The 25,828-nt window shown below is 36.1% G+C and overlaps 2 protein-coding genes across 7 annotated transcripts in view; one reads left to right on the top strand and one right to left on the bottom strand.

Annotated features, from left to right (window-relative positions):
* LOC106085857 (facilitated trehalose transporter Tret1) overlaps positions 1-13,252 on the bottom strand; it is an 80,684-nt gene extending 67,432 nt beyond the window's left edge. The window contains exons 1-3 of one of the 2 annotated variants that reach the window (XM_059365153.1): positions 13,201-13,252; positions 11,219-11,305; positions 11,100-11,149 (exon numbers count right to left, since the gene is read on the bottom strand). In XM_059365153.1, coding sequence (XP_059221136.1) covers positions 11,100-11,149; positions 11,219-11,305; positions 13,201-13,243 — 180 coding nt within the window. In that variant the 5' untranslated portion in view covers positions 13,244-13,252. Of the gene's footprint in view, positions 1-11,099; positions 11,306-13,200 lie in introns of both variants that reach the window. The other variant, XM_059365152.1, reaches the window with a different exon arrangement.
* LOC106091729 (facilitated trehalose transporter Tret1-2 homolog) overlaps positions 1-25,828 on the top strand; it is a 282,586-nt gene that overhangs the window by 93,244 nt on the left and 163,514 nt on the right. The window lies entirely within an intron of this gene.

The raw sequence follows: 25,828 nt of genomic DNA on the forward strand, positions 1-25,828 counted from the left end.
ATGGGTTTTCAAATTACAAGGGTTCAAGTTTACAGTCCGACATAGAAAGGGAAAAGAAAATGTGGTTCCAGACGCCCTATCTCGTATCCCCAGCGAGGAAATTTCTGCGGTTGAGCTGATTGGACCGGAAATCGACTTAGAATCTCCACATTTTCAGGATGAAGGATATGAAAATTTACGAGCCAGGATACAGAAAGATATGACAAGGTATCCAGATGTGAAGCTTATAGATCGGTATATTTATATACGGACAGACCACTACCGAGGGAATGGGGACCAGGAGGAAGGGTGTTGGAAACTCTGGGTGCCGGAGGAGCTGAGGCAGGATGTAATTCTTAGGGCGCACAATTCCCCGATTTCCGCCCATTGTGGCATTGTTAAGACATTGGATTTGATCCGCAGAAGTTTCTTTTGGCCTGGACTTGTACAAGATGTACGAAAGTACATACAGTCATGCGAAGTCTGTAAGTCCTCTAAAGCGCCTAATTTTATTTTAAGACCTGAAATGGGAAGTCCAGCCGAAGTTTCAAGACCATTCCAACGTATATATGTTGATATTTTAGGCCCGTATCCGCGTAGCAGACAGGGTTATATAGGTATATTAATAGTATTAGACCATATGACGAAATTTCACTGGTTATTTCCCTTAAAGAAATTTACCTCCTCGTGCATCAGTGAAATCTTGCTTGGGCATGTCTTCCATATCTATGGAGTACCGGAGACTCTTATGAGTGATAATGGCTCTCAATTTAAGGCCAATGATTGTAATGCCTTTTTGACTTCGTTGGGAATCTCTCATGTTTACACGGCCGTATACTCTCCGCAGTCCAATGCTTCGGAGCGTGTGAACCGTTCCATTATCGCCGGAATTCGAAGCTATTTGGGTAAGGACCATACTAAGTGGGGTGAACATCTAAGTTTTATTAGCTGCTCTTTACGTAACACCTATCATCAAAGCATTAAATGTTCCCCATATAAGGCACTTTTTGGAATAGATATGGTTACCCATGGTAGCTCTTTCAAACTCCTACGGAATTTAAATGCATTGAACGAGCCATGTATTAGACTGAACCGAGAAGACGAATTGCAGGTGATGAGAACCAGACTAAAAGACCACATCGCTAAGGCTTACGAGACTAATGTTAGGCAATATAATTTGAGGTCCCGTCCAGTATCGTATAAGGTTGGAGACGAAGTCTTCCGAAGAAATTTTGCTCAAAGTTGTCAGATAAAGAAATTTAATTCGAAGTTGGCTCCCTTATTCATAAAGGCTAAGGTTAAGGAGAGAATTGGCAATCATTACTATTTATTGCAGGACATTGATAGTAAGAATACAGGCACCTACCACGCCAAGGACATTAGGCCATGAATTTTAATTCTCCCCCTAATACTTCACCATAAGATGGTAGTATTATGTGGTTTGTAATGCAATTTTTCCTATATTTGTTTGAAATGTGTACCACACGTTATATTCCTCAATACAATTCGAGTACTTGCACTGTACAGACAGAATTTTGTTACTTTTATTACAAGTAGGGAGTATTGACTACTTGTAATTGATAATTACATGCATACGTGTCTCAGCGGAGTTATGCTTGACAGGCTACGTGGCTGCGAAACCTCATTTTTGCATTCTTTTCTTGATCAACCTTTAAGAAGTAAAGTCAAAAATTTAAGACCAGTTTTATTTTAAGTGGAAGTTTAAGTCAAGAAAAATTCCTTCGCGGTGATTAAGATAAAGAAGAAAAAAAAAAAAAAGAAACAATATCCGAATTAATTCGGCTCAGGTAATTATCCAACCAAATGAATTATTCAGTGCGAATTAGGTGATACATTTCGGTTTTTATACCATTCAGAAATTCTAACCTCTTTGCTGAGGTCCGCGTGCTGCAAGACGACACGCCAATACTTTGCTTTCGTTGGACGTTTCAAATAATAAAAGCACCTAAGAGAAATCTTCATAAGAGAAGCTTTAAAAACCCACGTGCCACCTTCTGGTTCCCTGGAGCCCGACTGGTCGTCTCCAAGAATTATCTTGGGCACGTGGTCAACAGGAGCGCCTTCATAACACCTGAGGAAAAAGTGCCACGAAAATCCAATTTATATTCCACCAACAGCCGGAATTGTGCCTTGAACAACTTTGGAATAGACAGCCTTCCAAATTTTATTCATTTTTTTGTCTTTGGCGACTACACCACATGTTCTCGGTGCTGTTGTCAGACAGGATTTCTGTTTAACTGCCTCCAACATTGGTTCGCCTTATTATCATCAACATTTGAAGCCCTATCACCGGTGCTTGGGCTGTTGCTAAGAGAGACGTTTAATTTTTTTATGGAGTAAATCAATCTCCCTTGAAAACCACATGCCATAACTATAAGCAACAGTCCACATAACCTACAAGTGACCCGCCGAATAAGCCAGCAAGATACCACCGAAGACGTAGCTAATTACCAAGATGTATTTTTAATCAACTAGCCATTCACCACTTTCAATAAAAAAAAACATCATCATCGTCGTAATTTTGGCATGGCTCATACACATCACCCACATAAGTAACTAAGATTTATGTAAACCGAAACCAAAATCATCATAATGACGATCAACTCCCATTCGACATACAAGTGTCTGATCGCATCGTAATAATTAAGTAAAAAAAAAAACATAAAGGAAAAGAATTAATCTGAAATATTTAAAATAAGCTAAGTTTGAAGCCAGTTAAGTATCATGGATATACTCTAAAGTTAAAACCAAACTATCTTAAATTATTTTTTTTTACTTTTCAATATCATCATAATTAACTTAGCCCAAACATCATTTGCAAAGCAAAAACATAATCATCTTCCAACTTCCCATGTAATAGCGCCAGCAGCGGACGAGGCCTCATCCAACAGCGGCAGCAAAAACAATGTAAGTGGTGAGTCTTCAATGATATTTCATTCATTTGTTTTTTTCTTTGTTTTTTTTTTTTTTTTTTGCTTTGCATTGATCAAAATTGATAAATCGTGCGTAGTTACAAGCAGGCAAAAATCAAGTGACGTCATTGATAACATGAGTGCATTGCTTTTGTGATTTCTTTTTGTTTTTTTTTTCGAATTCTTTACATCATTCATTGTCTGGTTTTGATTCATGGTTGCTTGTAACCAAGGCTTAGGCGCTACACACAATTAATTTGCATATTAGATTTATCCGTCTATATAAATTTTTTTTTTATTATTAATTTGCTATGGAGTTCTATTTAACTTATTTTTCATATTGATTTTATAAATTAAGGGTTAGAATTTAAAATTTTTATAGGATAAAATTTCTATGAATTTACATTTTTTTTTTTTTATAATAAAAATGAATTTGGAAAGGAATATGTAAGTCTATTTAATATTCTTACCGGGTGTGAGAAAGCATAAAAACTTGAGGTAGCGTACTTGGGACTTTAGCAATACAAATCGGTGCAATGTTAAAGTCAAAGGTAGGGAGGGTAGAGAGCATCAATCTCCAAAACATCTGGAGAAATAGCAGTGTAGTAATTGTGGTGTTTTGTTGCAGGCATTGATCGACAGGGGAGTTTCGTTTGTCACCTGAAATCTTGTAGGTCAATTTCTTTGTTGTTTTTTTTTTTTTTGTAGTCAATTTTCAGTATAGGGAGTCTATAAATTTATTTATGAATGACCATTTTTTTATTGGAGTGCGAGGGAACAAGAATCCCCCCCATGCCGACTGAAAGCTAGCATAGTCAATGACTCCCGTTCGTTCCTCCACTCTGATGGATTAAAAAGCCTGATTGTCAGGAAATAAAAAAATTTAGTTGTGGAAATGGTTCATTACATCGCAAATCCGATTTTGAAGGAAAAGATGTTGGGTAAAAATTGCATTCAACTATTGCCGCATGTGGCTATAATTTACAATGTATAAGTCCTAAAGTTTTCCTAATTTATTGGAGATAAAAAAAGAAAAGGTTGTAGAACAAGCTAGAACTAAACTTTTTTCTTTTTTTACCAACTAATTTTTACTCCGTAGATAAAATAAATAAATTATTGATGTCAAATGACCTAGCGACAACCGCAAGTGAAATATAAAACTCGTTCTCATCGATAAAAGTTTGCCGGCTAATATTATTTTAACTCATTTCCTTACTTAAGGTGGGTATTGAGTTCTTTTCATTGTTAAAAAGATTTTTTTTTAAGAAAATCAATAATTCAAAATGTAAATTTAAAATTTTTTTAAAAAATATTTCACTGTGTTCATCTCTAGGGTCAAAGCCTACAAAACTAATAAATTTCTACTACCATCAATGCTGCTTCAGTCAGTCCTATTGACTGATACATTTCGATCCTAATTCACTATGAGCTCCGCATCTATTGCCTTAAATCATGTATTGTGAAATTCCAAGGAAAAAAGAAATGGTTTCATTTGAAATAATTTTTTTTAAATGTAAATCTGGATGACTCGGTCGTTTAAAAAAATGGTCTTGACCCATTAAATACGAAAGGGTAGAAAAATACCCAAGAATGAAGCTGTTTTACAATAATTCAAAACTAGTTAAAAAATGTATCCCGGGATATAATGTCATGTTTTGGGGAAAATTTGCTTGTCGAAATTCAATTTTTTACATTCAAATATTTCCAAAAATAGAAATTTTCTCAAAATTCTTAGGAGTGACATTTCTGGAAACTAGACACTAATTGTTGCATTAGATGGTTTCTATATTAAAAAAAATGAATTAATGGTGATAAGTCATCAGGTGTTTTTTTTATCTCAATGTTATTAAATCCAACTTTCTTCGCTAAATAATTATAAAATATTAAAAGCATTGTGGCTTAAGAAATAAAAAAAAATTAATTTTTCAAAAATGTTAATTTTTTTTTTAAATGTTCTTGAACAAAATTATCGTTAAAGAAATTTAAAAAAATAAATACGTCAATATAAATGCTCTAAATTATGAATATATGAAATTTCATTCAATTTGGACAAGAGAGTCGAGGGTCAAGCGTAATGGGTTAAATTTTGGCTTTTAAAATATTTATTGAAAATTGTCTATAGAAAAAATGATAGGAAAATGTTTTCGTTTGAAAAGATTTTTTTTGAAATTTATCGAAATCGAAATAGAAAAAATAATTTCAGCAATGCCCGGGCCTGAGCAACATTTTGCCCTAGAAATATTTTATTGAAATTTTGCACTTAGAAAAAATGTCTTTCAAGTTTTATCTTTACATAGAAAAACTTTAATTTGGTATTTTTTGTTGTGATTTTTCATTTTGTTTTTGTTTCTATTTGGGAAAGACAAGCATAATATAAAAACATTAAAAATGTCACAAAATGCATTGATGAGGCGCAATAAATTCGTTTGGTGGTAGGCGGGTGAAAAGTTTGTCTTTAGAAAATTTATCAATGAAATATAGTCTTTCGAAAAAAAAACATTAAAATGTAAATTTTAGAAAATGTTGTGCTAAGGAAAAATTTAAATGAAATTTTGGGCCCCGGGCTGATGAGAATGTTATGCTGAATTATTACAATTTTGTCTTTATGTGATGAAGTTTTGTCTTTAAAAATATTACGCTAAAATTTTGTCTTTGGAAAAAATTTCATTAAAATTTTGAACTTAAAAAGATTAATTTTGAGGTGGTTCCGGTCTGATAAAATTTTCTCTCTTTTGTCATTTTAAAAAGTTTTACTAAAATTTTGTGTATAGAATAAATTTAATATAATTTTTTTTCTATAGAGAAAATAATTTTGGGGGAGACTCGGACCCGAGGCTCCCCCTCTGGCTACGTCTCTGATCGTTACCTCACATCATTTAAAAAACAAAAAACATTATTCAACACTGTTCATGTAAAGAGAATATGACGAAAGCCGTGCATTGCATTGTATGTCTTTTGTTTATCTCACTAACACTCTCAAAGGCAACGAATATGCAGCGAAGTGTGTGAATCATTTTAGTGTTGATTGTACTAAAGCCGTTTAGCTTTCAAAGGGAATATTTTTAAATACGTAGACTTCGGATAGGTATTGGGGAAGAGAATGTGAAAAGAATTTTGGACCCAAATATCTGGGAAGTCGCCCTGCACCTAAAAGGACTACAAACGAACATATTGGCCAACATGAAAAAAAAATCCTATTTGTGGGTGTCTATTGGGTTGGGGCGGCTTTTAGGGGAGGTTCCCTTCATTTCGAAAATTTCATATTTTGTGGGTTTGTGTGTTAGGTTCGCATTCTACTTAAAATATGTATGTGGAGATCACCACATTGCCATGATTGGTCAGTTAACATATTTGGGGTGGTTTTAGGAGTTAGGGCGCCACCTAGATACTGAGACACAAATTTTAGTTTCATATTCGTAAACTACTATCAAATATCTGTCATTTGAACTCCTTATAGTCATGATCAGCTAATATTCCGATTTGGGGACTGGTTTAGGAGGTTGAAGCGGACCCCAATTTCTTGGACCCCATTTTTATTGTCTTATTCGAAGTCTACTCCCAAATACCTTTCATTTGAATCTCATATTTGCATGACCGTCCAAAATGCCTATTTGGGGCGGTTTTTGGTTTGGGGCAGTTTTGAGCTTCGACCGGCCCCCTAGATACCTCGACACAATTCTTAATATAATATTTATACTCTACCCTCAGTTGCCTTTCATTTGAGGTCCATAGCGTCCCGATCGGTCCACTTTTGATTTTGAACGGTGCTGTTGGGGTAAGGGAGTTTTAATTTTTTCTAAAATCTCTAACGTCATGTTTCGCACCACACCAAAATGTTAACGAATACTGACGAATGGTGCGAATCATCTCTCTTTTTTAGTATGTCAGCTTTCATTTTGTTGCTTGTGGTGTAAAACAAGACATTAAGTTTGGCCGGGCCGAACTTTGGATACCCACCACCTCGGGTATATATGTAAACCCCCTTTCGTCACAATCCAGTAAAAATTGAATAACTTATGCACCCAAACTCGGCACGGACATTGAGTGGTCTAATAATTATAAGTCGCTGTTGAATTTCGTATTTCAAATTTCAACAAAATCGGGTAATAAATGAAGCTTTTATGAGCTTCAGACCCTTAACCGGCATATCGGTCTATATGACAGCTATATCTAAATACTATATTTAGGTCGGATTGCGGGTGGCCTTAAACTATCCACTATCTCAAATTTCAGCGAAATCGGATGAAAAAAAGCTTTTATGGGCTTCAGACCCTTTATTGGCAGATCGTCTATATGGCAGCTGTATCTAAATATAGTCCGATTTGAACCCTATTTGGGTCAGATATCGGGAAGTCTTAAACTACTCACTGTTTAAAATTTCAGCGTAATCGTATAAAAATTAAAGCATTTATGGTCGTTAGACCCTTTATCGGCAGATCGGTCTATATAGCAGCTATGTCCGATTTGGCCCGTTCAAGAACTTAACCAGCGTGCATCAAAAAGACGCATCTGTGCAAAATTTCAACTCAATATCTCAATTTTTGAAGCCTGCAGAGTGATTCCAATAGACGGAGAGACGGACAGACACATTCTCATCGTTAAATCGTCTAAGGTCGGAAATTGATATTTCGATGTGTTGCAAACGGAATGACTAAATGAATATACCCCCTATCCTACGGTGGTGGGTATAAAAATATCGATAATTTCGATGGTGCCATCGATACTTTTCCAGCTCTAGAGCTGTCCGATACAAATTTAAGCTTAGCGATACGGGGCCTCCTTTTAAAAGCCGAGTCTAAACAGCATGTCGCAGTGCGAAATTTCTTTTGGGGAAAGTTTTTACATGGCATAGGGGCGTGGCATGGAAAACAAATAAGGATTTTGTAAGTAGCTCCGAATTAATAACTTAGATTTATTTGATTACAACAGAAGGATGGACAGACACACGGACATGGTTAAATCGTCTTAAAATTTTACGACGATCCGAAATATATATACTTTGTAGGGTCGGAAATTGATATTTCGATGTGTTGCAAACGGAATGACTAAATGAGTATACCCCTTATCCTACGGTGGTGGGCAAAAAAATGCATAAAAAGCAATCATCAAAAAATGATGCGTTTGAAAGCAACAGCATTACTTGCTATTGTTAAATGAAGGCAAGTCAAAAGCAACGAAAATATGAATCTATTATACAGGGTGGCTGATGAAAGCCGCTACCAAAAAAAAATGTAATAACTTTTTTTCTATTTAATAATAATAATTTAATAATTAATTTAATTAATTAATTAATTAATTTAATTAATAATAATTTAATAATTAATTTAATAATTTAATTTAACATGAATAAAAGAAAAATGTATTCCATACACCGAAAAAAAAATGTAGCAATATTCATCATTGTAGCAATATTCATCAGCCACCCTGTATAACAAGTAAAAGCGTGCTAAGTTCGGCCGGACCGAATCTTTTATACCCTCCACCATAGATCGCATTTGTCAAATTCTTTAAATGATTTTTTCGAATAGAAAAACACCAGTCATAGAAAAACAACACCTCCAAAATTTCAGGCAAATCGAGTAAAAATTGCGCCCTCCAGAGGCTCAAAAAGTCAAACTGGGAGATCGGTTTATATGGCAGCTTATCAGGTTATATACTGATTTAGACCATACTTACAGTTGTTGGAAGTCATACCAAAATGACATACGACCTACACTAATAAGAAGTATTTGTGCAAAATTTGCCTACTATTGCAATAAATAATATATATTTAATAGTAGAATACGAATTTGATATCCAATGTTGAGAAGAAGTGTAAGCTTCCCTAAACCAATGGCTATTGGGGCTCAAATAAAAGAAATATAAGAGTAGAGCACGAAAATGATATCCACATTGGGGCGAAATATTGGAAAGGCCGTACCAGCTCCTCAAAACAGGACTTATTTCCTGACCGTCCAGTATAGGGCTCAGATAAAATAAGAGAGTGAAAGAAGGCGCAGCGGAGCGGGCCCTGTCGAGCTAGTGCGTTATAAACCCAAATGGTAGCTATCTGTTCTCTGACCACCATCCTATGGTGGAGGGTATAAAAACCATGTGTACCCCCATGTGCATGTGAACAATGAGCCCACGTGATGTTTTATTTCAAGACTACTGATGAGCGAGACGGCCATAATGGAGTAAATCGAACAAGTTGCTGTTGAATTGTAATCTTGATAAACAACCACCATTGGGAGTATTTTTATCTCGAATTCATAGCCGCTACAGTGAGTTATGAGAAATTACTCGCTGTATATGAAATATGAACTGATCACGCAAATCGTTTACAAACTGTTTGTTTTCTCATATAAAAAGCTAGACGTCTGTCTGTGTGTTCACCCATGCTTTTACCAAATCAATCACGTTGCCTTCGTACGAATTTCGTACTACGAAAGCAGACGACAAGAAAAAAAGTACTTTATCTGAAGCAAAATGTACCCGCATACAAGCATTGTACAATAAGAATACGTCCGAATTGAGAATTACGGCAGCGTAAAGGAAGTTTTTATTTTGTGCACAACCACCACTGCAACACACCCATAACGAATGCTTTAGAAAAAACCAACAACTTTTGCTGAGTTTTTGCTTCTTCTTCAGTAATTGAAAATTAGTTCCCAATTTTCATGGCTTTCCTTAAAAAAAAAAATTTCCATAAATATTCGTCGCTTCTCTGGAAAGATATCTTTTGATTGATGCCAATTTCATTAAAATCCATTTTGCCGTTTGGGCGTTATATATACCGCAAAGTCGCCTTTATAAAACCCTTGGCCGTTTAAAAATATTTTATTATTAGACGGCCAAGGGTTTTGGAAAGGCGATTTGGCCAAACGGCAGAGACTGTTCCTTCCACATGTAATAGCTCTAAACAGTAAGGATGGCAAGCACCTGAAATGGCTATATAAAGTCAAGTTTCTAGTTCTTGCTCTCCTACTATTCCCACCAAACGGATACATAAATTAAAGAAAATCGGTACGAATTCTGTAAATAATAAATGAAACTAAAAAAAAATACTTTGCACTAAGGCCTGTGCAATCTTAGCTTTTTGAAATATGCACTGCATTCAACCGAAAGGTATTGGCAAGATGTGTATGCCAACAATGTGGAGTATATTTAAAGTCAAGATATACCCATGAGACCTAGTTTAGGTTTTAAATATAAGTAGATTTTTATTCTATGTATTATAGAAGGCACAGCGGAGGGTTGGGCTAGTACGAGTATATATTAATTTAATTATTTAAATTGAAACTGAAAACTTTTTTTCTCCGAGATTCATGTTGCCATGGTCCAGATCGGACTGCATTTGGATATAGCTGCCATATGCACCGGTCTCCCGATTTAAGCTCCTGAGCCCATAAAAGGCGCTTTATCTCCATATATACCGATCTGCAGATTTAAGGTCTTGTGGCTATAAAAGATGTTTTCATTTTCCGATTTCTCTAAAGTTTTGAACAACGAGTTGTTTCAGTTTCCTCCACATTCATACCAAGTACATCGGTTTATATTTGGCTATATGTAGCTGCCATATACACGCGTCCCTTGATTTAGGTTCTTGGGCCGATAAAATGCGCATTTATTACCCATTTGATAGGCCATTAGACTTTCGTGTTGTCGATCGAATCACATTCGTATATAGCCACCATATGGACCGATCTCCGGATTGCAAGTGTTTCACTTAAATATGACAGTGCTGAATTTTGGTGCATATCGGACTATATTTGGATATCGTTGCCATATGAACCAATCTCCCATTGTACGATTTTGAGCCGCGAATTGTGTTATACCCCTCAGCGCCTAAGACGAGTTTCGACATATATTTCGACATATGAAGCTGCTATGGGTCCAACAATGGTGCACCGGTTTTCGACGAAGTGTGGTTAAACTATATACCCGAGATATTTTTTCAATAAACATAGTTTAAGGGGTTTGCTCCTATTCGTTAATGGAATATTAATATGCAAATTTGCATTTTTAAAGGTCTTGCCGTTGTTTGACATTCAAACAACTAACATTCGCTAATGACTGGCTTGGCATTCTCAACCAACATTGCCAACATTTGTCGGTTTGATTTTGCTTACGCATATGAGAAAGTTTTATTTCGGTGTCAAATCAAAATATTAATAGCAGAGACTTAAGTTCTTCATTGTAACATACCAATCCAGGAAGAGCATGGAGAACAAGGCATCTTTTGCGTCCAAATTTATCTGCGAACCAGGTGAAGAAAATAGTACCTAAAAAGCCTCCTACACAAAGCATTGAACCAATCCACCCACCATTATCGCCTATTAGAGAATCGAGTTCCAAAAAACTAGCTGAAGCCCATCCGACGAAACCGCCATATGATATCGAAATAATGTTCGCTAAAAATAAAGAAATATAATCTTATTAAGGAATAGTTAAAAGAATTAAAAACGTATTAAGTTCGGCCGTGCCGAACTTTGGATACCCAACGCCATGGATATATTTCTTATCTAATTTTATTACAACTCCACTACTTACACTAGGGATATGTAGTTTTATCCAAATACGAGTATAAGCTGGTCTGCATTATATTTGATTCAGGTGCCGAGAACCATTATACAAATCACAGTTTTAGCGAAATGGAAATTCTATTTATATTCAAATATGGTCCGATCTCGATAGTATTCTGGTCGGATGATGGGAGGCTAAAAACAACTCACTGTTCCAAATTGGGTGATAAATGCGGCTTTTATTGGCTTATGACCCTTAATCGGCAGATCGGTTTATATGGCAGCTATATCGATATATGATCCGATTTGGCCAGTTCAAAAACTGCATATCAGAGAAATAAGGATCTGTGCAAAATGTTTGCTCGATATCTCAGCTTTTAAAGGCTGAAGCGTGATTACAACTGACGGACAAACAGACATACGGACATAGTTAATTCGTCTTAGACCTTAACGACCACCAGAAATATATACACTTTGTGGGGTGTGAAATGTATATTTCAATGTGTTTCCCAATGAGTTTTGGGTAAGTATAAATTTTCAAATATTTTGGTAACTGAAAACATTTTGCATAATTTTTTTATAATTTCTTATTCTTTGTATATATAGCCGCTATATTGCCCGATCTCTCGATTTAAATACTTGAGGCATTTACATTTTTGCTGATGTTTCATACAATTTTGATGAAATTTGGCACGATGAGTTCTGGTAGACTCCTACCAACTACAGTGAGATGTGGTCCAGATCGGACTTTTTAGATATTGCTGCCATATAGACCGACCGCCCGGCCATAAAAGATCCATTTGTTACCCGAGTTCTGGAAAACTCTTGCCCATTTTATTGCCTTGAGACTATAAGTCGGGAGATTTAGGAGTCGGTTTTTATAGCGGCTACATGTATTTATACCGTTTTATGAGATCAGTAGGTCAGGTTTATGAACAAAGAATTTTTTGCAAAATGTTTTACATAGCCTAGATATCTGCAAAATTATAAATACCCATGTTGTGGGTATATTTGGTAAATACCAGGTTTTTTGCCCAATTCACCGGGCAAATACCTTTTGGGTATTTACCCATCACCCATCTCTGACTCAATTAATATACCCCCTATCTATGGTGGTGGGTAGAAAAATGATTGAATCAATTCATTTTTCAATTGAAAATGGCAAAAATGTCAGTCACGATCGTAATTAGAAACAAGAATATTCATTCATTCAATTAAAAAAATTTATGATTCAAATAAGTTTTTAACTGTAAATGTTTTAATTTTCAATTATATTTTTAATTGAAAAAATGTAAGTGATATTTGTTCTGTGTTTGTGAGCAAGGTCTTTCCTGTTCATAGGACCGATTACTTAAAGGCGCCAATAATTCATCTTGGCATATCAAGTATTATATGAGATTTTGTAGACATTTTTTAACGTATTCCGACCTTGCTTGCATGAAATTTCTGATATGTAGCTGTAAAGTACCGAATAAGTTGCAGTGAATAAGAAAACACTAAAGAGTTCTTAAGCAATTTTTACCTTTAATATTAAATCATTTATATCTCGTGTACACGACGCCGTGATGTTCTATGTGCAATATCTTTTCAACTTGTCAATTATTTATTTCACAAAATCATGTAAATCGGTTACGTATTAGGGAAGTGGTCCATTTTGACAGTCTGTAACTTACTCTTAACTTGTTACAATAAGCCAAATATTTAGAAAATTGTTTACTGCCGCGATGAGTGGATCAAAAGTTGATGACTTTTTTTAACTTTGTTTCGTTTGAAAAAAATCTTACCACCAAGTCCAGCAAAATATTGATTCCGTGTATGCGACGACATGTCTACTTTTGAAAGGAATTTCTAACTGATGGATTTAACTTCCCACAACAGTTTGAAACAACTAGCTGGGAACATCTGTGAATTACACCAGTGTTACCGCGTAGGTTTTTGAAAAAGATGTTGCAGCGGAATATTGTTAAGTTACTTTTTGTAGTGGTTTTGATGAATTTTTCGTAACTGTTTGCAGTGTGGTTATTTACCGTTGGAGTAGTTCTTGAAAGAATCCAAGAAACCACAACAGCGTACTAATTGCTGGGAGTAACTGTTGGATATTTTTTGCTGCGATGCCCAGTCGTTTATTTGAAGGTCAAGTTATTCCTTAGCACTTAAGGCGGAAATATCCCTTTGTGGTCGTGTTTTTTTGAAACTTCGCATATGCGAAATTAGAATAAATCGGTTCAGATTCAAATATACCTCCCCTATTCATGCATGTTAGTGCGATTTATCCTAATATTGCAATATTTTGTTTACTTGTCAACTGATCCTCATGCAATTTGATATATTATAGTCTCTTAGGAACGCCATGGAAAACGTTCTATTTTCGATATTTGTATATGCCCCTGATTTTCAAATATAGAGACATGGCTAGCTCATTTTTTGACCGATCGCTTTGAAATTTTGCACAATATCTTTTTATGTTTTTTGGTTCCGAATAGACTCGAAAACGGCTGAGCTGATTTTCCTGAAATTTGCACAGATTGTGTAGGATGGTCTGGAAGGAACAATAGGCTATACAATATACCATTACCTCAAAAGCACCACCCAAAAATAAATGTAGACCGATCGGGACAGTGTGTGACTCAAATGAAACATTTTCGTCAGTAGTGTACTAACATGATAGAAAAATTTGGGTCCAGATACCGCCCGACCCCGAAACCCCCTCAAACAGGCATATTGGACGATAATGATAATATATGACTCAAATGGAAGGTATTAGGGAGTAGATTACGAATAAGGTCTGGTAGGAGCAATCGGCTATAGAATTTGTTGATATCGTAAGGGGCCGACCCTCTCCTTACTCCAAAAGCACCACACAAAAATAAAAGTGGACCGATTGGGCAATATGAGACTCAAATGAAAGGTATAAGGAAGTAGATTACGAGTAAGGTCTGGAAGAAGGAATAGGCTATAAAATTTGTTGATATCGTAAGGAGGTGGACCCTGCTCCTTATCTCAAAAGCACCACCCAAAATATGGGACTCAAATCAATTATATTCGTGAGTAGAGTATTAATTTGATAATAAACAATAAAACAAGGGGCCGCCCGACCCAAAAACACCTCAAATAGTCTTATTGGACGATAATGACAATATAGGACTCAAATGAAAGCTATTAGGGAGTTGATTACGATTATGGTCTGGAAAGAGCAATGGGGTATAGAATTTGTTGATATCGTAAGGAGGCGAACCCCTTCCCTTACCCCAAAAGCAACGCGCAACAATAAAAGTAGACCGATCGGGACAATATGGGACTCAAATGAATGGTATTAGGGTGTAGATTACGAATATGGTCTGGAAAGAGAAATAGGCTATAGAATTTGTTGATATCATAAGGGGGTGGAAAAATAAAATTGAACCGACTGGGGCATTATGGGATTAAAATCAAAGGTATTTGGGAGTAGAGTTTAATTTGATAATAAACATTGGGTTCAGGTACCTAGGGGCCGCTCTTACCCAAAACCTCCTAAAATAGTCATATTGCACGATAACGACAATAAGGGACTCAAATGATAGGTATTAGGGAGTATATTACGAATGTGGTCTGGAGGAAGCAATTGGCTTTATAATTTGTTGATATCGGAAGGAGGAAGTCATAACAATATGGGAATCCAAAAACCCATTCCCAAATGGGAATATTTGCCAATCATGGCTATATGGGGTACCAAAAAAAGGTACATTACATATGGTATTAACATAATTTTTGCGTGGTGTTAATGAAGGCGCAGCGGACCGGCCGGGTTCAGCTAGTATAGTAATATCGCCCAATTTAAAAGCGTAGGGTGTTATATAGCGGCACTAGCAAAATTCTTAAATACTTATGATAACACTTAATATTGGTAACACTGATGCTTTTGTTAAAAATATAAGAGAAGGGGTTTTAGATGTGACAATATGTTCGAAAAATCTAATCGATGAGGTTCAGGAGGAAATATTCCTTCTCGTACCATCTCGATAAGCTTCCGAAATAAGGTGAATATTAACTGGACACAGCAGGACTGAATGAACTACTCAGAGGAATACTTGGGCAAGAAACTTTGAATTGTCCAAGCATAGAAGACAATGTCAACAGCATTACGACTGCAATAGTGGCATCTTTCGAAGATATTTGTCCCCTTCGAGGAAGGAAATCGGCCTAAGAAAACCCGTGGAGTGCCAGGGAGACCAGCAACATTTGGAAAGAGGTCCGCAGACTTTATACCAGACCACGTCATAAAAAAGCGGCAGTTTATGGGGATGTTTATTAGACATGGCTCAAGGAATACAATTAGATGATCGGATAGTTAAAAGATGTCTCTTGGAATATTTTATGCGAGCATGTCGATAGCGTTAATAACGCCGCCAAGATAAAAAAGTTGTATCTCAAAAAACGCATGTCCGAACTTAAACGTTAGTAGACGACATGGAAGTGAGAGCAGAGACAACGGAAGACATGTTGAGGCTTCTGATGAAAACGCATATTCCACAGCATACGATGGGACTCAAGGAATCGTGGAATAATGGGGTTCATCGAAGGCTTATCATTACAGAATTTATGATAAAGGAAGTCTTGAAGAGCTTCAAACCATTTAAGTCACTAGGATCTGATGGAATATTTCCGGTGTTACTACAGAAGGAGACGGACTATGTGGCCACTCATCTGGCCTTTATTTTAACAGCGTGCCGATGACTTGTATATACTCTAAAAGCCTGGCAGGAGGCAAGGGTGGTATTTACACACAAGACCGGCTAGGAAAGTTATGCGATACCAAAGGCCTTCAGAGCTATAAGCCTTTCGTCTTTGCTGCTCAACACAATGGAACGTATTGTGGATACCATGATAAATAGTAGGACATCCAGTGAAATGCTCATATACAAACATTATGCTTATGCCAAGGGAAGGTCGGCGGAGACTGTCCTGCACGAAGTTGTGCATAAAATAGAAGAACCCTTCGATGCCAATGCTTACACATTTGCGTATTTATTGATATCGAGGGGGCTTTTAACAATGTATGGACACACTGATCCAATCCTTAGACCAGTACCGGGTGGACCTGGTCCTTAGAGACTAGATACCATATGCAAATGAAGAGGTGGATACACATTGGATTTCATAAAATAAATATAAGGGAAAAAGCTGTATAGGACACGTAGAACTGCCAAAATATTGATGTATTTTTTTGGCTAAATATCAATTTAGATTTTTGCTAACGTTACTATCGGCAAAATTAAAAAATGCATAATTGGAGAATAGACAAGTAAAGTTGGGGAAAATCGACCTTTTGATACCTTATATTAGGTAAGGTTGAATAGAGGGTGCGGATATTAATCCACCCGTGCCACTATGGACATATTCCTAAGCCAGTAATCGGCTTGTTGTGCGCTCTAAACATTAAAAAAGTAACCTCGAAAAAGAAAATTTAAGTTATTAATTCGAAGCTAATTACAAAATCCTTAATTGTTTTCCATGTCACGCCCCTATGCCATGTAAAAACTTTTCCCTAAAGAGATTTCGCACTGCGACATGCCGTTCAGACTCGGCTTTAAAAAGGAGGTCCCACATCGCTGAGCTTAAAATTGTATCGGACAGCTCTAGAACTGGCAAAGTAACGATGGCACCATCGATATTATCGATATTTTTATACCCACCACCGTAGGATAGGGAATATTCATTTAGTCATTCCGTTTGCAACACATCGAAATATCAATTTCCGACCCTACAAGGTATATATATTTCGGATCGTCGTAAAATTCTAAGACTGTTGTAATCACTCTAAAGGCTTCAAAAATTGAGATATTGAGCTGAAATTTAGCACAGATACGTCTTTTTGGTGCACGCTGGTTAAGTTCTTGAATGGGCCAAATCAGACTATATTTGGATATAGCTGCTATATAGACCGATTTTCCGATAAAGGGTCTAATGCCCATAAATGCTTTATTTTTCATCCGATTTCGCTGAAATTTGAAACATGAGAGTTTTAGGCCTCCCGACATCTTATCCAAATATGGTTTAGGTCGGACTATATTTAGATACAGCTGCCATATAGACCGATCTGCCGATAAAGGGTCTGAAGCCTATAAAAGCTTTATTTATTGCCCAATTTGAAACAGATCGGACTATATTTAGATATAGCTGCCATATATACCGATCTCCCGATAAAGGGTCTGAAGCCCATAAAAGCTATTTTTTTTTAACCGATTTCGATAAAATTTGGAGCAGTGAGTAGTTTTAGGCGTCCTGATATATGTTAAAATATGGTTCAGATCGGACAATATTAAGATATAGGTGCCATATAGACCGATCTGCCGATAAAGGGTCTGAAGCCCATAAAAGCTTTATTTTTCATCCAATTTCGCTGAAATTTAAATTCGTACGAAGGCAACATGGTTGATTTGACAAAAGCATGGGTAAATAGGTACTCTATTTTCAGTGTCTCGCTCTTCAGCGATCACGAATTCAGCAAAACAGGTATCAATGAATGGTCTTGTGCAGGTATTAAACTTGCTGATCAAAATAGTAATGAATGTATGTTTCCCCTATGTTTGGTTTAATCTATCCAAAACTCATCATGCCAAAATGAGATATTTTTGCCCAAATCATAAGAGACTCAGAACTTCAAGCACATTTTAACACACCAAATGAAATAAAAATAAAAAATATCTAATAGGATGAGGGCTTTTCAAATCAAGTTCTAACAAGTAGCAGCAGCAAATAGCACATTTTGTTTATGGCCCTATTTGTACCAAAATTTGTTTTTGAGCATAGATTTGGGGTAAAAATGCGAAATCTGTAAAGAAATTTAATCTAGAGTGATAAAAAGACCAAATTCTTATATATCCGATATCCCTGTGAGTGATAATAGAGATTGGGGTGTAGTAAAAGTGCCTTCTAAATCTGTGTTAAGTATGGTAAATATATTTAGAAAAATATTTTAAGTATTTTTTGTTTCCTTAAAAGAACGAAAAAACTATGGATATATTTTTTTTGACATGGACACGCAAAAAATTTAGTTTTCCATCAAGGAACGAATAGACGGTTTGCATGTCGGCAAGTTCAGTTCAAGAGTTCAGTTTCTTAAAAAGCGGCTGGAACTTTCCACACCACTGGGGACACACCATATAAAACACACAGAGATGGGAGGTCGTAGCTGTGCACGGTCCTAACGTTTGGCAATTAGAGCTGGCAAACTATCGATAATAGCAACATTCGATATATTCGACAGTTTTAATAATAAATATCGATAGTATCGATACTATCGTTAATTCAAACGAAGCAAAAATCTGGAAATCGATTTATATAGAAGCAATATCAATGCACAGACCAAATAAAACCAAGATTAAAAAGTCAGTTGTAGGCGCAGAGTATCTAAAAGGATATATTCAGTGTCGGATTGCTTATTTATATGAATTTTGCAAAAAATTTTACTTTTCGATAGTATCCGTCGAAAAAAATATCAATCGATATTCAGTTAAAAAGTTGAATATCGATAGCGCCATCAATATTTTGACAACTCGAATGGCAATACCGAAAGAAAAGAGATAGCAATGCAGGAATTAAATTCAAACTTACAGACAGGGATTCGGAGCGGAGCAGACTTCATTTAGGGAGCGTAATTTTTTTAACCCGGAGCGTAGCGGTTTTCAATCTCAAAATCCGCTCCGACAAAGAAAAAATCTATTATATACACTTTTTTATACCCACCATAAAGGATATAGATATTTATTTAGTTATTCCGTTTGCAACACATCGATTGTTAGGTATATCTGCAATATAGACCGATCTGTCGGTAAAGGGTCTAAAAGCTGTAACATGCGCAATTATAACCCGATTTCGCTACAAATTGAAACAGTAAGTTGTATAGCGATTCTCCAAAATCGAATAGGGTTCAGATCGGACTTTATTTGGATATAGCTGCCATATAAACCAATATGGCGTTTTTGGATTTAATCCTATATAAGTCCTATTTCGTACCCTATTTCTTTGAAATTCGGTGCAGTAAGTTCTGTTAGACTCCTCGACATGCATGCCAAATAAGGTCTCAATCGGACTACATTTGAGTATAATTGCCTGGTAGACCGATTTCCAGCTATAGGGTCTAATGGCCATAACACGTGCATTTATAACCCGATTTCGCTGAAGTGTAAAAAGTGGGTTGCACCAGGCCTCTCGTCATACGGACCCAGTATGAACCACATACTACTTTACTTAGATATAGCTGTCATATGGACCGATCTACCGATTTAAGATTTAAAGCTCATAAAAAGCCCATTTACTAACCGATTTCGCTTAAACTTGGATATCCAAACCGAATGTGGGCGAGATCGGATCCTATTCCGCCAATCCGATCTACCAATTTCGGGTCTTATGTATAAAGTTCCTCGGCATCTAAACCTTATATGATCCAATTCGGTCCATATTTCGATATAGCTGTGGATGTAGTGGAGTTATAATAAAATAGGATAATCTGTTCATCCATGATTGTGGGTATCCAAAGTTCGGCACGATCGAACTGAATACGGTATAAATTGTTTTGGGTCTTAGGAATTAAACTTGGCAGGTCGGATTATATGAGAGTTTTAGCAGGCAATAGGCCGATTCAGCCCATACTTTGCAAGAATGTTGGAGGTCGAAGGAGAAATTATACAAAATTTCAACCAAATCGGATAAGAATTGGGCCCTCTGGGGGCTCAAGAAGTCCAATGGGAGCATCGGCTTTTATGGGAGCTATATACGGTTATGGACCGATTGAGATTAAACTTGACAACAAATTTGGAGGTCATACAAGACCTTTGTATCAGTAATAAAATTTAAGGGTTTCTAAGGCATTTTATTTAGGGTTTCTAACATGGATCTATTATCCTATACAAAGTGAAGTCACAAATCAAACGCTCTTGTACTATGATATTCTACGTTTTTAACCGATTGATGATTGCATGACTGACAAACAGCGTGTTCAAAAAGCACCTTCATTAAAAATAGGTTTGGAATAACCGAGAATTTAATGGATTTAATCATCTCTGTCACAAAATCTGTCGACCTAAGTGCATTTTTAACAAAATGTTAAAGGTTTCAATAATACCAACATTTGGGAAATTCGTAGACTATTTTGAACGAACATTTATTCCATTTGAAGAATATAGGTTTGTGGTAAATATAGAACTCAACATAACAACATGTTTATATTGCTATAGGAATATTTAACTTGTTGAGAAGGAACTTGGTTAAGTAAAATGACTTCCCAAAACCAACTTATGAATTATTTGCCACCAATTGCAGTTGGGTAAAACTTACTAAAAATTTGTAATTTTTCTCGTTTTAATCAAAATTTAACCAAATTAGATTAAAATTAGCTAACTTAGTTGGAATAAGTATTTTTCATTATTTTATGCGCACCATTTTTCTGAGGGTAGTGACAATTTTTGTGACCAATTATTGCAAAATTGCTCAAAATCGGACAAAATTGTGGTAGTCGTAGAAGAAAGCGTCGGGCAAGGTTTGAGAAGATCGGTTGATAAATGGGATTGCAAAGAATCTAGAATTGAATGTCGGGCGATAGATATATATTGGAGCTATATCTGTATCTGAGCCGATTTCTGTCAAATTCACCAAATTTCATGAGAACCGCTTCACAAATGACGATATTATTATTCAGTATTAGTCCAAATCGGAGGAACATAACTATGGGACTTATATTGGGTATATTAGCATTTTTCTACCCAAGGCAAAATTTTAAAATATGCACTTTCCAAGTTTACCATTCGTTACATTCAGTAAGTTTAATGCTCTTCAAAAAGCAATGATCGTTTAGTCAAAAAACTAAATTGTGTCTTTACGCTCAAATATTGTACTTACCCACTCTCTCTAGCAGGAAAGACGAGAGAATAATTGCGGCTATCCTATCGAAACTATTTACCTTTGAATAACTATTTATTAAACAATGAAAGAAGTTGCTAAGTGGTTAACAACAAACAAAGTTACTTACGTTCGATAATTTTACATTTGTCTTTGGTTTGTCGTTAATACATTCCAAACGTTTTATTTTTTGCGTGCACATTGATGGTTGGAGGCCACCGTAGCGCAGAGGTTAGCATGTCCGCCTATGACGCTGAACGCTTGGGTTCGAATCTTGGCGAGACTATCTGAAAAAATTTTCAGCGGTGGTTTTCCCCTCCTAATGCTGGCAACATTTGTGAGGTACTATGCCATGTAAAAACCTTTCTCCAAAGAGGTGTCGCACTGCGGTACGCCTTTCGAACTCGGCTATAAAAAGGAGGCCCCCTATCATTGAGCTTAAACTTGAATCGGACTGCACTCATTGATGAGAAGATTGCCCCTGTTCCTTAGTGTTCATGGGCAAAATTTACAAATTTTGCAAAATTTTACATTATTGGTAAACAACACAAATTTCTTTTTGAATAGATTTAATAAACATTTTTAATATGCACATAAAGTTTGTATAGTAAGGTTAGGTTGGAAGAAGATGATTCCAAAACATCTCACATTTTCGCACCATTTAGATATCAGCATGAAATTCTTGAGTTTAATTGGATTTATTTCTCTTAGCTCTTCTGTTGCCTGTAAGGAAAAAAAAAAATATATATATACAATATAATTATTCTATATCTGCAAAGATATAGGGCGGGACAAATACGTACACAGCGTGTTGTGCCCTGTAATGATTCCTATTATGCTTCTCAGATGCCAATTTTCCATACACGCAAATAAATAAAAGTTTAGAGTATCTTCGCTACAAACAATCAATCCCATGGGAGCTGGTTGTACCTACCGGATTGGCCGAAAACCGATATCGGCGATCAATGATCGATAAACGCTCCATAAAAACAGCTCTTTTTTATCAAAAAATATCGCATTTTAAAAGGGAGAAGAAATGTGTTGCCCGTAACACATTCTTCTCGCATTTGATCGCATTTTAAAAGCGTGCTAAGTTCGGCCGCGCCGAATCTGATATACCTTCCACCATGGATCGCATTTGTCGAGTTCTTTTCCCGGCATCTCTTCTTAGACAAAAACAGGATATAAGAAAAGATTTGCTCTGCTCTGTGTAAAATGTGAGCCAATTCGAATAAGAATTGCGCCCTTTGGGGGCTCAAGAAATAAAATAGAGAGATCGATTTATATGGGAGCTGTATCGGGCTATAGACCGATTCAGACCATAATAAACACGTATGTTGATGGTCATGAGAGAATCCGTCGTACAAAACTTCAGGCAAATCGGATAATAATTGCGACCTCTAGGGGCTTAAGAAGTCAAGATCCCAGATCGGTTTATATGGCAGCTATATTAGGTTATGAACCGATTTGAACCATATTTGACATAGTTGTTGAAAGTAAGAATAAAATACGTCTTGCAAAATTTCAGCATAATCGGATAGGAATTGCGCCCTCTAGAAGCTCAAGAAGTCAAGTCCCCAAATCTGTTTATATGACAGCTATATCAGGTTATGAACCGATTTGAACCATACTTGGCACAGTTATTGGATATCATAACAAAATACTACGTGCAAAATTTCATTCCAATCGGATAAGAATTGCGTACTCTAGAGGCGTAAGAAGTCAAGACCCAAGATCGGTTTACATGGCAGCTATATCTTTGAAACATACATGGCACAGTTGTTGGATATGATAACAGAACACGTCGTGCAAAATTTCATTCCAATCGGATAAGAATTGCGCACTCTAGAGGCTCAAGAAGTCAAGACCCAAGATCGGTTTATATGGCAGCTATATCAAAACATGGACCGATATGGCCCATTTACAATACCAACCGACCTACACCAATAAGAAGTATTTTTGCTAAATTTCAAGCGGCTAGCTTTACTCCTTCGGAAGTTAGCGTGCTTTCGACAGACAGACGGACGGACATGGCTAGATCGACATAAAATTTCGCGACGATCAAGAATATATATACTTTATGGGATCTCAGACGAATATTTCGAGTAGTTACAAACAGAATGACGAAATTAGTATGCCTCCCATCCTATGGTGGAGGGTATAAAAACCGATAAATGATACATATACATATGGTTTTACGTGGATAAGAACGATATTAGCTGAGAGATAATACCAAATTTTGAGTTTTTTTTTTATTTTTTGACAAATGTCCATAAAGATTTAACAACAGCCTAATTCAGCGACCGTATACTCGCTACATTTTATGAAAGCCTTGGGTCTCTTAAAAACGAAAATGGCGTATTTGTCTACAACTACTTGCAGCTGCATGTTTAGAATTCGATTTAGTGATATAAACTCAATGTGAGAACTGACTGAACCCACGTGTCAAATTTAGTAAATCTTTTAAAATGCCACTATATGTTATAATTTTTTTTGTTTCTTTAAGTCATCTATATTCTTTTCGTCTTATTTATATTCTATAATAATATGATATATTTAATTTCGAGACATCGATCAACTTGCTCCGAGTTTATTTATTCTAGCTTTTCTGGTTCGCTATAGGCGAAGTTTAACTAGTTCGTACTTTATACTTTTTTTTAACAAAATGTAAAAATTTTTAAAATTTTTTTCATAACGGGAATTCTAAATCCGACTTAATTCCATAACTCATTCCTAAAACAGGGTCGAAATTGTATTATATTTGTATTTAATGTTATTCAGCTTCAAAATTTCGACTTTTCCTTTAAGACGGCAAGCTGTGTCCGATAGATTGGCTCATTGGCTTTGGGAGATATTTTCTGCTTGTATCAGCATGCCGAATATGCTTGTGGGATGGAGGGACACAAGGGTCATTTTCATTCCAAAAACAGGAAAACCATACCACACGAAGGCGAGAGATTTTCGTCTTATTAGTCTGCTATCCTTTATGCTGAAGACTCTTGAGAGAGAGGCAGAGATCCCTGAAGATCGCCTGTCTCTGCAAAACCTACATTTTGTAAGGGCAAGTCCACTGAAACAGCCCTTCACGACATACGAGAAAAAAATAATACTCACGAAAAAATTTCGACCAACGAAAAAGTCACGACTCATGAAAGAGTCACTATTCACGAGTAAAATTACGACTGACGAAAAATTTGCGAATCACTGTTGAAAAAATATTTTTCCATAAAGAAAATAATATTTTTTTTGCAAACGTCGGCAAAAAGTGGTACTTTTAGGAAAATGGCATAAAAAATTTATTTAGCAACCCTTGAAAACATTATGGCTATTTTTTTATTTATTTCCGAAAAAATAAATCAATTATAGAAAACAATAAGTGCAGATAAAAAGCGTGTTTTGGTATGGAAGCAAAAACATATGATGACTGCCAACTTTCGCTCGCGAAACAATTAAAAACTTTAACGACTTTTCCTTTGCTTTAGCTTTGGTTTCTTACGAGTGGTGATATCTCGTAGTTCGTTCTCGGGGTTATTGGAATCGTGATTGCGTGTCGTGATTCACGCTCACGCACGAAGAATTTTAATTCGATCACGCTCATGCACGATCAAGTGATTAGATTTGGATCTGACTCACGTGATTAGATTTGGATCTGACTCCTAATGAAGGTGTGTTTCAATAATGTAAAACCAACATCGATCATGAAGGAGCTAGAGTTTCTAGGCATCAACACTACTACTTAGAGATTCCCAGCTTTCTTTTAGATATACTTCAGGAAGCTCTACGTTAGCGATCTAAAAGTCGTCTTTCGACTAATCGAAATCGAGCTGATTAATAGCTCATTGTGTAAAAATGTCGAAAAGTCGAAATTGGCTTTAACTGTTTAAAAAAGTCGAATCGAATAATCGACTTTGAAGATGAAAAAAAAAAATTGAAAAGTCGAAATGGATTTAGTTTCAAGTCCAGTTTTGCTGCCAACTGCTTCAACTTTTTTTAGCTATTGTTGTAATAGTTAAAAAAGTTATCTTTACAGAGAAAATATCAAAAATAACTCGAAATTGAGCGTTTTTAAAATAGAAAGTAAAAATCCCCAAAACACAACCCAAAATCAAAAGTGGATCGATCAGAACAATATGGGTACCAAATGAAAGGTATTGGAGAGACGAATACAAATATGAATTTAAAAATTGGTCTTAAGTAACCCGGTGGCCGCTCCGCCTCCAAATCTTTTCCAAACAGACATATGGGACATTCATTTCAATATGGGGCTCAAATGATTGTGGATTAGATTACGAATATGAAAAGTATTGTGGATTAAATTACGAATATGGCATAAAAAATGACCCATGAAACTCCATTGAAAGGTAAGGTTATGTTGAGATTGCGGACTTTAATCCGTCCGTGTCACTATGGACATACACCCAAGCTAAGTTGGTTCATATCTGGTATAGTGTCCCCACCTAAGTACCGGTGTCTTATAGCCGCGAACGCCGAGCAATGGCATAGGAAATGGTCCAACGTCTCATCATCTTCTCCACA

Source organism: Stomoxys calcitrans, chromosome 3, assembly GCF_963082655.1.
Source record: "Stomoxys calcitrans chromosome 3, idStoCalc2.1, whole genome shotgun sequence".
NCBI classification, from domain to species: domain Eukaryota; kingdom Metazoa; phylum Arthropoda; class Insecta; order Diptera; family Muscidae; genus Stomoxys; species Stomoxys calcitrans.